A 15523-nucleotide genomic window follows, 5' to 3' on the forward strand; every position below is an offset into this window, starting at 1 on the left:
GTGTATACCCCGTTCACAATTATTGTATTTTGGTATCCTCCATTGGCAATTTTTCCAAAACTCATTTCCCTGCAATCACATTCAAATCACACCGAAAGTGAAAGCAACCCCTTCTTCAACCTCAGAACTCGTACCAGACTCTCTCTCTCTAGGCATCCTCTAAATTTCCAGATCCCCGAACCCGAAAACCTAAACTAATTTCAAAAACCCACAATGAGAAACTCCCGCAATTTCCCAAAATGCCTAATCCCACTACTCGGAACCTCCATAATCTCACTCATTCTCCTCCTCCTCACATCCCAACTCTCCTCAAAACCCTCTCAAACCCCTCTTTCTCAAAAACCACAACTGGGTTTTTCTCCAAAACACAACACCAAGCCCCCAAATCCACCTCGATTCGCCTACCTAATCTCCGGTACAAAATCAGACACACAACGTCTGAAACGAGTTCTCCATGCCGTCTATCACCCATGGAATTACTATCTTTTGCATCTAGATCTTGATGCTCTGCCATGGGAACGGATTGAGCTCGCAAAGTACGTGAAATCGGAGCGGGTTTTTGTGGATTTTGATAATGTTAGGGTTGTGGGGAATGCGAATGTGGTCACGTATAAGGGGCCAACGATGATTGCGTGCACACTTCATGCGGTCGCGATTTTGTTGAGGCAGGGTAAGGAGTGGGATTGGTTCATCAATCTTAGTGCGTCGGATTATCCTCTAATGTCGCAGGATGGTAAGTTTTAATTACCATTTTTTTTTTTTTTGAGTTTATGATTACACATTGCTTTATAGAATAAAGGTAAAGAGATAAACTAAAGAAGAATAGAAGAAGACAGGTTACTTTTTGAGTTTATGATAAGTCATTGCTCTATAGAATGAAAATAAAGAGATAAATCGAAGTAGGATAGAAGAAGAAGACAGGTTAATTCGAGGAAACCCAAACGTCCAACTAAGATTGATAATTTTCATGGTCTTTTCTCTTACAATCTGATGCGGCTCAAATCTGACTGAGTGTGCGAATGGTCCTTGATGTGCTAGGCCCCACCCTATGTTCGGCTCCTGGGGGAGGGAGGTTGCCTCGAGCTGCGACCTGCGCTCGCACACAATAGCTCACACACAATAGGTTAAGGAGCGCTCGGAGTAGGAACTCCGGGGAACCCTTTGGCACTCAAGTCAGACGAAGGCACCAGAATGGCATTGTACCGGGTAACATAGCTTTTCAGTGGCTAGCCCTTCTGCTGTCTGAGGGTCTTTAAGGAGGATGGAGTCCCTTGATGCTCTTGGTTGGCGATGAAATGATCGACGAACAATGCACCCAGTTGCCGAAGGAATGCCGAAGGAACTGATGGAGCTAGGATGGAGTGAAGGTGTACAAGGTATACGCCTCCTCCTCTTAGGTGATGGGGAAGGTTCGGCACATGTTGGCCTCTTTTGCCTAGTTTTGAAGGTGTCCATGTGCTCCCTCGGGTTGGTGGAACCGTCATATGGCCCTAGGAGGGGCAACGTGAGGTCCTTGGGGATCTGTGTCTCCATGACCTTGACAGTAAAGCGGTCATCAGCTTCGATCTAAGTGTGGCTAGACATTGAGGCGTAGGATTCTCCTTCCGGGGTAGTTGGCGTGTGGTAACACTTGTTCTGAGCTTGAGCGTCATGCTCAGGGAGAGTCGGTTCCGCTGTTTTCTCCATCCGATTGACAATGCAGATAAGGTTCTTTATGTGCAGATCCATGTGATGCGCACGTCGAGATAGTGCTTATATGTCCGAGCGTTAGCCGGGAGATGATCTTCGGGCTTGCATTCGTCTGGCGCTTGGTGAGGATCTGGGTTGGTTTGACTACCTTTGTCACACGGTCGCGCGGTAGAGGCCGTGGTGTTTAAGGAGGGTAGTGAGGCTGACGAAGGAAGCACGAACAAAAATAGAAAAGGGGGAAGCCACTAGGTGCTTCCCATAGCCCCCCAGTGTGCTACCCTCCTTGGTTGGTGTCAACCCTATTTTACCATAAGGACGTTGTCGAGCCCCATTGTGTCTGCCAATATAATGCGGTTCAAATCCGCCCGAGTGTGAGAATGGTCCTTACGCGTTGGGTCTCGCCCTATGTCTTGCTCTTGAGCGAGGGAGGTTGCCTCAACCTGTGACTTACGCTCACAGACAAAGGTTAAAGAGCAACCGGAGTAGGAACTCCGGGGGAACCTTTCGGCACTCAAGTCAGAAGGAGGCACCAAAATAGGAGTTGAATACAAGGAGAGAGTAGCGGGTCGTGAAGTAAGCGGCCGCTAGGTGGGCCAAGTGGATACATGCACCTGGGGATGTGGTTTTTGTGTTGTGCTGTGATCCTAATGGTGAGAATCCAGAAAGAGCTCCATACGTGGAGTGGAGGGTCCCTTTTATAGGCGGAGTTTCCGTATTACTGGGCGCAATGTAACGGTGACGTGACACCGTGATAATCGATGGCGTGGGCGACGACATTGACGCTGTACGACGAGCTAAAAGCGACAAATCGATGATGTTATGTGACAGATGAGAGGCGTTGTCCCCAATGGCGGCTGAAGATGTTGGGATCTCGTACGGTGGAGGCTGGAACGCACTTGAATCTTGTACGGTTTGCATCAGAATTGGCGCAATGGGGCATTGTGCGATTTCCCAGGCTAATGGGAGTAAATGAGCAATCAGTGAAGTCGTGATGGGCTTGGGGGGTTCTCCGCCCGTCTATAGACGAGAGTCATGAGATGCTACTTGGGTGAAGGCCTTCCGCCCCGAAGCTCCCTTGCCAGTCGGCAAGTCGACTCATCGCTCCGTTGGAGGGAGTGGCTAGTGGCACTCGGCATGGTGACTGAGCGAGTGGTTTTGTCATGTCTTCACGGGTGCTGCCACATGTTGACATATGTAGAGAAGCAAAGAATTGCATAGAATTCCTTAATCCTAAATTAATGACCCATTCTCTTGACAAAACACCCTCTTTAGAAAACCCCCTGCAAAAACCACACGAAAATAAACACCGCTCCTTCCCCCCCCCCCCCCCCCCTCTTCTCCCTCCTCCTCCTGCACATGAGAGTAAGAGCTCATGAGATTGCAAGTCGACCCACTTCTATTGTAATTCACCTAAGTGACTTAAGTGAAACTTAAAGAAATTCCTATTATACTTCTATTACTCAACACAATATTTAGTCTTCTAGAAGTTTAACTTTGATGGTAGGTCAATAGCTAATCCAACTGGAATTGGAGGTGTTCTAAGTAATGAATTTGAGGATATGCTCATCTCTTACTCCGAACCAATCAGAATCACTAATTCAAAAGAGACGGAAGTAAATGCTCTGCTAGAAGTTTTAAAGATTGTATCCAGGGGAGATTGTTTCAATGGCAGCATTGCTGTCTTGGTTGGAGACCATGCTTTTTAGTCTGTTGGGAGACGATCATAGATTTTGAATTTGGAACACATGGAGTTTGCTCATTTTAGATCCATCTTGCAGATGCTCCCTTTATATGCTCTTTCACCAGCCAACTAGGCTTGGTCATCTCTGGCACCTCCTAGGGTGTGTGCTTTCTGCTTGACCGCTTGTCTTGACAAAATTGTGACGGTGGACCATTTGTGTAATAGACGTAGGGCCATTTCTGCTCTACATAGCAAATATCCCAGATTTCAGTGCTTCAGAGCTTCGATACCCTTAAGATGAGATTAGGCAGAGTACTATTCACTATCCTGCCAGACCCCCTCCTCATTGGGCCCCTCAGATGCCGAGATTGGGCTGACCGTCCAGAAGTGGGGGTTCCTTCTCGAACTACCGGTCTCTTGTCATATCTTTCTTGTTATCATTCTCTCACTATAAATTTTTTCCAAAAATAGCATTACCAACATGCTGGTGTACGATAGAGTATTTCGTCAAATCTTCGATAGAAAATTTCTAAGTATAAACAAGTGTTTTTCGTGTGAAGTGTGAGTTGGTTAATTGTGCTGATCTCATTTTCTTTTTCTTTTACACTGCAGATCTTCTTCATGTTTTCTCATATTTGCCGAAGGATCTGAACTTTATTGAGCACACTAGTAATATTGGGTGGAAAGAGTAAGCCCTCATATTTCATGTTTTTGTTTCCAAAAAATTTAATATTGATAGTTGCGAGTCTCTTTTTGCTCCTGTGCACATGACAAAATTATTCAACCTTTCTTCATTATGTACTTTCAGGTATCAAAGAGCAAGGCCAATCATTATAGATCCAGGACTATATGTTTCAAAACAGATAGGCTTATTTTGGGCTAAAGAAAAGAGGAGTCTACCTTCTTCTTTCAAACTATTCGTAGGTATTGTTTGGGCTCTTAGTTTTTATTTTAGTTTGCATTTTGATTCCTCTTACATTCTGGATGTTAAATTGGATGCTACAATTGCTTCAATAAACTATTTTAAAAATGTTAGAATTTTCGTCAAATTTTAAAAATGTTAGAATTTGAAATAGTGAACCTTCAAATGGCATTGCATGTGTCATGACTCATGACAACATTGTCAAAAATGGATTTTCTCATAACATAGTAAGAGGTTGGGGAAGCTATGAGTTAATTTATATCATAGATCAGTCAAATTCTAGAAATAATATAAATGTAGTGAAAGGATAACGTAGAAACCCCTAGATATGTACAATGTATTTGTATATAAAGCCTGTAAGTAAGCCATAAGGCCCAAAACCTTCTTTTTTTTTTTAAAGATAACAAATTTTATAAAAATGGAAGTAACTGTATTACACCAATGGGGATGTGGCATCCCACAAATGCACAACAGCAGCCATGCCAAGCCCCGATTTGTGAGTAACCTTTACATGCTGACCCCAGCCCAAACACTCTGATCATCCTTTCTGTTGTTGTAGGCCCAAAACTTAAAAAGGATGCCTCTCAGGGAAAGCTGAAACTAAGTCACTCTTCACCTCTATTAGAAATTGAATCCCATTTCCAATTACGTAGCTGTGGTCTAGCAGGGAATCAAGTTTAAACTTTAAACCAATGTCGAAAATTTGAGTCTAAATTCCGACTGATGAATGCTTGAGTTTGATTCAATTCGAGAATCAGTCAAGCACTTGAAACTTGACTCTGGCTAATGAATACTAGAGTCTGAGTCAATTCGAGAATCGGTCTATCACTTGATTGAGTCAATAAAGCTTTTTGGTCATTGCTTTTAACTGGTTGAAAACTATAAAGAGTAAAAGGTACTAAAAGTTGCCTAACAACTGCATTAAAAATGTCAGTCAAGTTTGACACTTTGAGCTAAGACAAATTTAGTTGACTTCAAACTTAAAACTCTATAAGCTCCTTAGATTTCAGAATTGTCAATTAATTTAGACTTGAACTAAAGTAAAATCTCAAGAATAAGCAAAAAAAAAAAGCATACACTTTGACTTAGAAATACAAATCACATCGTGGCATGCAGACTTGAAGAGTGCTACATTCTACGAATTACATAATTACAAAGAAAGGATGGAGGGATGGGCTTTCCCTGCGTCTTTGTCCTAAATCTGAGACTAAAACAGTTTAGAGGCTGACAATTCCTTTGAGAATCTGCATTGGTAGAATGAGGTATATGGGATAGAGTTTGTTAGAAATAAGCAGTTGATATGTGGTTGGTTGTAATGCGTAGGTGATTTTTGCCGGAGGTATTCTGATCTAGGGTATATAGAATCCTGAATCTCTCACCTGATTTTATTGAAAGAAAATTGTATGAGGTAGACACATTGACTTATCCAAGGTTGCCACATGCTGGTAGTCCCCTTGCCTGGTAAATGTATGCCAGGACTTTGCTTTCTATATATTGGCCAATTAGCTATGATTTGTGGACACGGACACGGAGTGTCCGACCAATTAGCTATGATTTGTGGACACGGACACGGAGTGTCCGACCAATTAGCTATGATTTGTGGACACGGACACGAGTGTCGCGTGTCGACACTGACACGGAGTGTCGGACACGGCAAGCCCTCAAAATTTAGAAACGGAGGCACGGCTAAAATAGAAAGTATATATAATCATAATTTGTCGATACGGATTCGTGTGTTGAGTTCCGACATGGATATGAGTTTCTGATATGGCAACATCTAAAAATCTATAAATGGTGACATCTACCTACACATAAAATTATTGATTATTACACAAATACGTGTCCGCACTCCCACATTAACTCTAACACTCATAGCAATACATTTAAAAGTGTCCAGAGGAGTGTCGACACGGGTGGACACGCGTGTCGTGTCGGACATGGCAGGACATGTGTGTCGACAATAAATTCTAAGTGTTGGCTAAATCATAGCCAATTAGTCTCTTAATATTTGAGTACTCCGTTAACGATGCCAACTTTAGGCCTTGACTACTGATGGAATCTCTTCAACATGCAGTTGGCATGAGAACATCTAAGAATATATAGAGATGATCAAGAAGTTTTGTTCTCTTAGGGCAACAGAAAATTGGTGTCGCTAAACATTGTGTCAGTGGAGAACAGGTCCAAGAGATCATCTATGTTATGGATTTGTTATGTTCTTGATTTAGTTGATGAAGATGGAAACCATGTATAAATCTGGTCAAGAAATAGCCATGTCATAGATTTGGCATTTGTTGGGATGACTTCTTTAAGAGAATGACGAAGAATGTGCAATATGCTAATCCAATTTTACTTCTGAATATGCTGCTAGTTTCTTTTGTTTGGTTTAAAGGTGTCTCCCTTTTTTTATGACAAAGGTTTGAAGGTTTCCCTTGTTATATACATTTTGGATTTATCCTATATCAGAAGATTTCTCCTGTCATATTAGAGAGTTCATCGAAAATTGTCACTTAGGGTCCATGTGGACGCACGTAACATAGTACAAGAAAAGGAATATAGATTCCCATTTCTTTACTTTCCCTTTTCTCTTGATTCCTGAGAAAAGTCAAACAGTGCAAAATGGCTTGCTGCAAAATTTACACCCAACGACAGTCATGTGATAGTAAATTGCAACCAAATAAAGCTAGGAAATGGAAAACGTGTACCTTTACTTTCTCACTTTTTGGTCCATCCAAACAGATGCTTAAGAAAAAGTTTAATCATTAAGTTCTTTTGACTAACTCAAATCAATCCTCCTTTGATTCAAATGGAGTCCTCCTATCTGTCGGATCGATGTCTTGAGAAGATGTGGGCCCCTCCAAGTCAGCACAAGGTGGTGGGCCTGTCAGAAAACTATAATACTGGGCTCTCTCCTTTTCCCTCTTTCAATAGGGTTGCGGGCCAAATTGTGGGTTTTTCTGCAAAGGACAAAAGCCCATTTTCACCTCTTATTCAACTATCGGATTTAGGTGATCATTTGCAGCTTTCGAAATCCCGTCTTCTTCTAATCGGTGAGAGGATAGGGGATGGAAACTCTCGTCTAATGGTCAATTTATCAGAGGCATTTGCTGGCGTGTCCTATGACGCGCATAATATTGAAGAAACCCAAGCGGGTAATATTTCGCAACAGGGGGGAGGGATGGATCCTTACGGTTCAGCATTCTCCGATCTAGATACTATATCCTGCGCGATTCCAAACTATGGTGAGGCACAACGGGCTTCGGTCTCTGGTAAAGAACTTTGCCTTAGCCAAGTACAGGTGGATTGTTCCGAGCAAGGCTTAATAGATTTCTGTCCTGGCAGAATGATGGATGCTCTTTCTCACTCTGGTAGAAGGAAGGAGACGGTTGAGGCAGAGTATATTGGAGGGGGTTTGGGCTCTCAGGAAAATGCCGTGAAAGATAGCTTGGCGTTAATATTAAGTGTGGAGGAGAATATTAGTCCTATCTCATGGGTCGATCCCAAATCAGAAATTCTGGAGATTTTTGTGAATCATATAATTTCCACTAGTAGAGTATTGGGCTTAACATACTCCGGACCGGAAGATCAATTGCGTTCTATCTTCAGAGTTGCTGAGCTTCGTGAAATGGATCATAGGACCTGTTCAGATCCTTCAAGTATTGAAGGTGTCAGGAAGATGCTGCGGGAGCTAACCAAACTGAAATCAGATGTGAATTATGACAAATCTCCCGCCAGTAAGAAAGTGGCTCGAAATTCGAGATCTACCAGTCGAAATTGTCCTAGGGGAAGTGCACAACGGTTGTCCGGTTGTCCATGAAGATTCTATCTTGGAATGTAAATGGTTTAGGGTCTTTGGAGAAAAAGGCACAGATTAAAGATATAGTAAAACGAAATAAGCCGAATATAGTTCGTATACAAGAAACAAAAATGGGGGTGGCAAACAATACTCTGATTAACAGTCTAGGGGGCAATTCCAATTGGGAGTGGCTCTCTTTGGCCGCTGAAGGAGCAGCAGGAGGTATTTTAGTTATGTTGGATCAATCTAAATGGGAGATTCACGATTCTTGGGTAGGTCAATATTCCGTCTCAATAGTTCTCGGTCAGGTGGGCAACAAAGATGTGATTACTTTTTCAGGCATCTATGGTCCTACACATAGGACAGCGAAGCACCAGTTGTGGGCAGAACTTACCTTGATTAGGAATAAATGGGGAAATCCGTGGTGCTTAGGGGGAGATTTCAATGAAATCAGGAGGATCGAAGAAAGATTAGGGTGTAGCAGAACTTCCCAGAATATGCTTGCGTTTTCAGATTTCATTGCTGAGACTGAACTCATTGATATTCCGCTAATGGGGGCTCAATTTTCTTGGTCCAGAAACTCCAGGAAGAGTAGGTTAGATCGCTTTTTGTTCTGCCCTGGATGGCTTTCCATGTTCCCGGAAGTGTGTCAGAAGGCGATTGTACATTCTGTGTCTGATCATTGCCCGCTATTGTTGGATCCAAGATTGGATTCATGGGGTCCCTCGCTTTTCAGATTCGAGATAGCATGGTTAGAAATTCCTAAGATGGTGGAGCGGCTGGGGAGCTGGTGGGAATCTCATAACGTGGAAGGTGCGCTGATTGGATCATAGGGGCGAAACTTCGTTTTGTAAAAAAAAAGCTCAAAGAGTGGAATGCGCTCATACAAGAGGCTCTCCGCGAGCGTCAAGTATGGCTACAAAAAAGGATTCGGGAATTATCTTTGGCCGATGAGGAACGGTCAGCCACAGAGGAAGATTTGAATGAACTGGGAAAAATAAAGGAGGAACATAAAGGCTGCCTCATTCAGGAAGAAATAGCATGGCGGCAGAAGTCCCGAGTTAGTTGGTTAAAGCAAGGAGATAAAAATACGGCTTACTTTCATAACATGGCCAGTGCACGGCGTCGGAATAATAGGATCGAGGTTTTGGAGGTGCAGGGCTCCCTATCTGGTAGCAAAATGGTGATTACCATGGAAATTCTTGACTACTACCGGAAGTTATATACAGCGGAAGATATTATTCGGCCTAGACTGGATGAGGTGACCTTTAATTCACTCGATGATATTAGCCTCTCGGGGCTGGAAGACCCATTCTTGGAAGAAGAGGTGAAGAAAGGGGTATTCTCTATGAATCGTGACAAAGCTCCGGGGCCGGACGGTTTCTGCCTTGCATTTTTTCAGGATGTTTGGCAGAATGTAAAGGGAGATATAATGGCCTTTTTTCGAGCATTTCATGCTGGGTTGGAGTTGGATCGAGGAACAGGAGCCACCTTTATTGCTCTCATTCCCAAAGTTAAAGGAGCAGTGAAAATATCCGATTTTCGGCCTATTAGCTTAGTAGGTTGTCTATATAAGATCTTGTCCAAAGTATTGGCGGAACGGCTCAAGAGGGTACTTCCATATATCATTTCAGAGAATCAGTGTGCTTTTGTTGGCCAGAGACAAATCTTAGATTGCTCGCTGGTGGCAAATGAAATGGTGGATTGGATGGCTAAGTCAGGGGAGCAAGGTATTATTTGTAAGCTGGACATGGAAAAAGCGAATGACAGAGTGGATTGGCAATGTCTGGACTACCTTCTACACAGAATGGGTTTCGGAGGGAAGTGGCGCGGGTGGATCCGTAGCTGCTTATCTTCAGCATACTTTTCTATTCTGATTAATGGCTCGGCACAAGGGTTCTTCAAGTCGTCTCGAGGCTTGCGTCAAGGGGATCCTCTATCTCTCTTTCTATTTGTTATTGTTGCGGAAGCCCTCAGCGTGCTGTTGATGAAAGGTCGAGCGGAGGGTCTGATTTCCGGGGTCAAATGTAGCGAATCCGGGTTTCAAGTCTCACACTTGCAATTTGCGGATGACACCCTACTCTTTAGCTCTCCCCAGGCCTCAAAGATCCTCAATCTTAAGGCCATTCTCAGGTGTTATGAATTAGTAACAGGGCTTCGATCTAATTTCTCAAAATCCAGACTTTACGCTGTGAATGTAAGCGAGGAAGGAGCTTCTACTATAGCCAATATTATGGGATGTTCGTTGGAGAGTCTGCCGGCATCTTATCTGGGATTGCCCCTGGGAATAGGGCGACCTCGAAAAAGTGCATGGGATCCCATTGTGGACCGAATCGAGCGACGGCTTGATACATGGAAGAGGAACTTAGTATCTAAAGGAGGCAGATTAACCTTGCTTAAAGCTGCCTTGGCCAATATACCCATCTACCAGTTATCATTATTCAAATGCCCTGTGTCTGTTGTAAAGCATATTGAACAGATTCAGAGAAGATTTTTGTGGGGGGGATCAGAGAAGAAGCGGGTTATGGCGCTAGTGAGTTGGGAAATGGTTTGCATGCCAATACAAGGAGGAGGTCTCGGCATTAGAAGGATCAAGCAGGTAAACCAAGCACTGATGGGAAAATGGCTATGGAGGTTTGGTGAAGAAAAATCACGATTATGGACTAAAGTAATATCAGGAAAATATGGTGTTGATTCAGGTGACTGGGCTACTCTGAATAACTTTAACAAACCTGGGGTAACAATTTGGAGGGATATCCTATGCCTAACTCCTCTCTTTGATCGAGGAATTAGTTATAGAGTCTACTCCGGCGTCCGGATCTCTTTCTGGTCCATGAGGTGGTGTTCGAGTGTCCCGCTAAAAGTTTTATTTCCGGCCCTTTTTCTAGTTGCAGCTGATAAGTCTGTTTTTGTGAAAGATTGCTACGAGCGTATTGCAGGTAAAGTTATATGGCTCCCTCTTTTTCGTCGAAACTTCTTTAATCGCGAATTGCCCTCGGTGACCAATCTACTTCAGATCCTTGATCAGGTTTATATCAGTTTTTCAGGGGAAGACAGAAGGTTGTGGGTATTAACTTCTTCAGGCGGTTTTTCGGTCAAGTCTTTCTATAATAGTCTGTTGCCTTTTGAGGTAAATGCCCTGCTAGCAAAGGTGTGGAAATCAAAGGCTCCCCCTAGAGTATGTTTCTTTGGATGGTCAGCGTTAAGAAATAGAATACAAACAGTGGACTTTCTGAGAAAGAGGAATATGCTGATTATTGATCACTGTACTATGTGTATTGAATCAGGGGAGTCGGTAGACCATATTTTCATCCACCGTCGAGTAGCTAGGGAGGTTTGGGGGAGGATTTTAGCAAGGTTTGGCATCAAATGGGTGTTTCCCTCCTCTCTTCAAGACTTGTTCGCCGGCTGGACATGCACACCTTGGGGCAGAAAAGGCAAGCGGTTGTGGTGGCTCTCTTTGATGGCTTTTTTATGGGTTATCTGGACTGAAAGGAACTCTCGAGTATTTGAAGGGAAAGCCAAATCCCCTTACTTTCTATTTATTAAGATCATTGCTCTTACTATCTCTTGGGCTCGAGCACTTCCGTTATTCCGATTCGTTTCGGCCTTTGATTTGTGGGAAGGGTGGGGTGTGGTTTGCAATAGCCAGGAAATTATGAATGTATCCAATCAGCAATGGTGCCCTCCTCATGAAGGGATAGTCAAATTAAATTTCGATGGATCAAGTTTGGGCAACCCTGGCCCTGCAGGGATTGGTGGAGTATTAAGAGATAGTAATGGTGGGGTACTTAAGGCTTTTTCTGGTCCAATCGGTATAGAAGATTCGAATGAAGCGGAGGTAAGGGCAGCGCATCAAGGTATTCTGGGATTGGCTAGGGGCCGATCAGAAAGCTGTATTGTGGAGGGTGACTCGCAGAATGTTATCAGCTGGCTTAGGGGCCCTCGGAGTTCCCCGTAGCGATTTCTTAAATTCTTTGACGAGATTAAAGATATCTTACAAGGGCTTCAGGTATCTTTCCAGCATGTGAGAAGATCTGCTAACGAAGTGGCTGATAAGTTGGCAAAAGATGGAGTATCGAAGCAAGATTTAGAACTTTATGATTTTCTCCCTCCTTAATTGTATCTCCCGGGGCAGTTTCAGTTCCGTGGGAGTGTTATGTTTTTCTGTTTCTGGAAGGGGGACTTCCTCAGTCTTCATATAATATATTCTGCTGCCATTCAAAAAAAAAAAATTTACACCCAACGACAGTCATGTGATAGTAAATTGCAACCAAATAAAGCTAGGAAATGGAAAACATGTACCTTTACTTTCTCACTTTTTCGTCCATCCAAACGGATGCTTAAGAAAAAGTTTAATCATTAAGTTCTTTTGACTAACTCAAATCAATCCTCCTTTGAACTTCAATTTAACAGTCTTTCTCTGTACCCATTTCCTTCATCGAATTGTCTACCATGTTCCCATTCTGTTTAAATATGAAGAAGAAATTTTTTAGGTTCTTAACACCATTTTTCTTTTCAGTCTTGATCTTAATTCATTACATTTTTTTACGGGATTTTTTCTAGGAACCACCCGAACTGACACCTTAAGTTGTATTAATATGGTAAAAGAAGTACAGGGGGGGTACATACCACCTTGCCTCAAAACCCAAAACACAAGGAGAAACAAAGACCTCTCTACAACCCAAATCAAGAACCTTACCTGCTTTGAATGTTAGGGATACCCAAGAAACCACATCTTATGGCCTTCAGCCAAAGTTGGAAGATTTTTCCACTTCCGAAATAAATTATTATTTTTACACTTACAAGCATAGTTAGCAGGGTGATCAGTGACCTAATTACCCTCTCTAAACTGATGATTACCCTCTCTGAATCTTAATTCATTGCAATTTTTTCACTTAAGTTCGTGTTTATGTTGGTAGGATCGGCATGGGTGGTGCTAACACGAGCTTTCCTGGAGTTCTGCATTTTAGGCTGGGATAACCTCCCTCGCATTCTACTCATGTACTACACCAACTTCTTGTCATCCCCAGAAGGCTACTTCCACACTGTCTTATGCAATTCCAAGGACTACCAAAACACTACTATCAACCATGATCTTCACTACATAATGTGGGATAACCCGCCTCGGCAACACCCCATTACCTTGAGATCAAAACATTTTGATGGGATGGTTGAAAGTGGGGCACCGTTTGCTCGTAAGTTTGTTAAGGACGATCCCGTCCTAGACAGAATCGATCAAGAACTGTTGAGAAGATCTAATGGCCGCTTTACGCCAGGGGGGTGGTGCATGGGGAATTCTATGTTTGGTAGAGATCCTTGCGCGATTTATGGAAATCCAGAGATCATTAAACCCACTGTAAGCTCAAAGAGGCTGGAAACATTGCTGTTGAAGCTTCTTGATCCTGAAAATTTCAGGTCTTCACAATGTAAATAGCTCAATGAGGTATATTTCATCTAATCTTTTATTTTTCTTAAATTGAAAGTTCAGTATTCGTGATTTTGCCCGATCATCTATTTATTGAATATAGTGAAAAAAACATGGGGTGTCATGGACAAGCTCCTATGCTATTTAAGGACCTTTTTGGATACTACCAAAATGAGTCTTTATTTGCAAATAAGATTAGGGAAATGGTATTTTTCACATCTCTTTTATCATTTCCATCCCCTTTTCCTTTTCTTTTCCCAAAAATGATTGCATTTGGATCCTTTTTGTTTGATTTTTCAGGAAAAGACAAAAAAAGGGTAGAAATATTGGAAAAAGGGTGGCAATATCATTTCCCTATTTTATTAATCCTAATTGAAAATGGGGCATTAAGGCAACTTTGGAAGCCATATAGATATAAGAGATTTTATATGGCGAATGCGCATGTAGATCGGTGTCGGCGGTACCACCCTTAAAAAGTTTGCTACTGCTGGATCAAACATCAAGGAGGGAACTTTTTAGTTAACTATTAAACCAAAAGAAAGAAAATATTACCTATCAAGCACCACACACACTTTCTCTTTTTTTAGGATTTTCTTTTTCCCCAATTGTTTCCCTTTTTTCTTCTTATTTTCTCTGTTCTTTTAAGATTTTTTTATATCTTTCTTCTATTTTTGTTTTGTTTAAATATGACTAAAAGCTCCTTTGTGAAGACTTCAGCCACTCTACTTCAAGAAAGAAGAAGAAGAAAAGTAATCTTTTATTTAAATCATAAAAAAAGAGACCCAGAAGATCATGATTTTGAAGACCAAAAAATGGAGAAAAATGCAAATCAAAAGAAGAAGAAAACGCAAAGAAGAAAAACAGAAAAATGAGGGAGATATTCCCAAGAGCGACCCACAATCCATTGGACTTCTCTAGTGTGACCCACAGTCCGGGAAGTCCCCAAGGGATTTAAAATCCAACTCAGCTAAGCTCCCCCCCTCTCCCCTAAGAGTGACTGTCTCTACAAGTATATATCTATATCTATATATCTATAATATCGGTAGTTGTCCGGTCGTACCCGAACAATAAGATTCTAGAGGGAAATGCACCTAAGATCAAATATTTCGAGGCGAGTTCCGTGGAAAATCCAGAGTTTCTTTTTTATGCTGTGATCACATAGAAACATAAACTCTCCAGCACCTCCGAATAGTCTGAATTTTCCTCCTCCACGGAGATAAGGAGCTCCTCCTGTTCGAACTGGAGTTTGAAACCAAACTTCTCCTGAGGAGGGTAGATGAGGTGATTCAGTGAGATCCACTGTAGATCTAACTTTCTATTCACTTGTGGGATCCGGGCACCTGATCATAGAAAATAATAATCATCATCATAGTTGACCCAATCACAGGTTTACCAAAAGAATATCATTAGATAGGGATCTGCTAGGGACCCTTGCAGAAGGCATTTCGAGGAACCGCTGTCGCACCATGTGAGTGCAGCCACACAGGCTCAGATTTTGTCTCCATTCAACTCATCTGAGGAGGCTGCACACAAGTGCAACAGCGGGTTCCGCACAATGCCTTCTGCAATGGTCCCTAGCAAATTGGGATCTCAATTAAATAATTAGCTTGATTGAGATCCACGCCTAAGGTAAATTTTGGATCTGACTAGACTAGCTTGTGGATTCTCAAATATTTTGGACCCGTCGACCGCCCTACAAATGACAAGATGTTGACCATATAGCTAGTCCCTCATTTTGAGTGTGATGATCCTAGGTCCTTTGACCCATAAGAAAACAGGGCTCGAATAAGAAAAGCTAATCTGTTGATTTTTGTTCTTCTTTTGCCCGTACCATTTGGGTTGCCTCATGATGTCCTACATGATTAACGATTTGGATTGCATTATTTCATCCTATGAGAGACCCAAAAATTGAATGGGTTGGAGGATTTTTTAGGCGATCCAAGGATCAATGGGTAAAATAAAATCCTCCATTTACATATTGCCCTCCCCAGACCACGCCATGGCGGGAGC

At 42.4% G+C, this 15523-nt stretch overlaps 2 protein-coding genes across 2 annotated transcripts in view; both read left to right on the forward strand.

The window, feature by feature from the left end:
* LOC143872502 (beta-glucuronosyltransferase GlcAT14C-like) lies at window positions 1-13585 on the forward strand. The gene is made up of 4 exons (XM_077376742.1): window positions 1-733; window positions 3983-4058; window positions 4179-4294; window positions 13008-13585. Exons 1-4 carry the CDS (start codon window positions 214-216, stop codon window positions 13520-13522), a joined length of 1227 nt encoding a protein of 408 aa, XP_077232857.1. The 5' UTR covers window positions 1-213; the 3' UTR covers window positions 13523-13585.
* The window catches only part of LOC143872534 (transcription factor-like protein DPB), a 26974-nt gene continuing 24847 nt past the window's right edge, over window positions 13397-15523 (forward strand). The window contains exon 1 of the mRNA XM_077376746.1: window positions 13397-13531. The gene's annotated coding sequence lies outside the window, so the exon portion shown is untranslated. The remainder of the gene's footprint in view (window positions 13532-15523) is intronic.

Source organism: Tasmannia lanceolata, unplaced genomic scaffold (assembly GCF_043159265.1).
Source record: "Tasmannia lanceolata isolate RefF3 unplaced genomic scaffold, GAP_Taslan_0.1 ptg000002l, whole genome shotgun sequence".
Lineage (NCBI taxonomy): Eukaryota > Viridiplantae > Streptophyta > Magnoliopsida > Canellales > Winteraceae > Tasmannia > Tasmannia lanceolata.

What these genes read in the sequence shown, in the direction of transcription:
- LOC143872502 (XM_077376742.1), top strand. Translation starts at nt 214, where the DNA reads ATGAGAAACTCCCGCAATTTCCCAAAATGCCTAATCCCACTACTCGGA. An exon ending in AGTAATATTGGGTGGAAAGA is followed by an intron (nt 4,059 to 4,178) that starts GTAAGCCCTCAT and finishes ATGTACTTTCAG; the next exon opens with GTATCAAAGAGCAAGGCCAA. An exon ending in TTCTTTCAAACTATTCGTAG is followed by an intron (nt 4,295 to 13,007) that starts GTATTGTTTGGG and finishes TTATGTTGGTAG; the next exon opens with GATCGGCATGGGTGGTGCTA.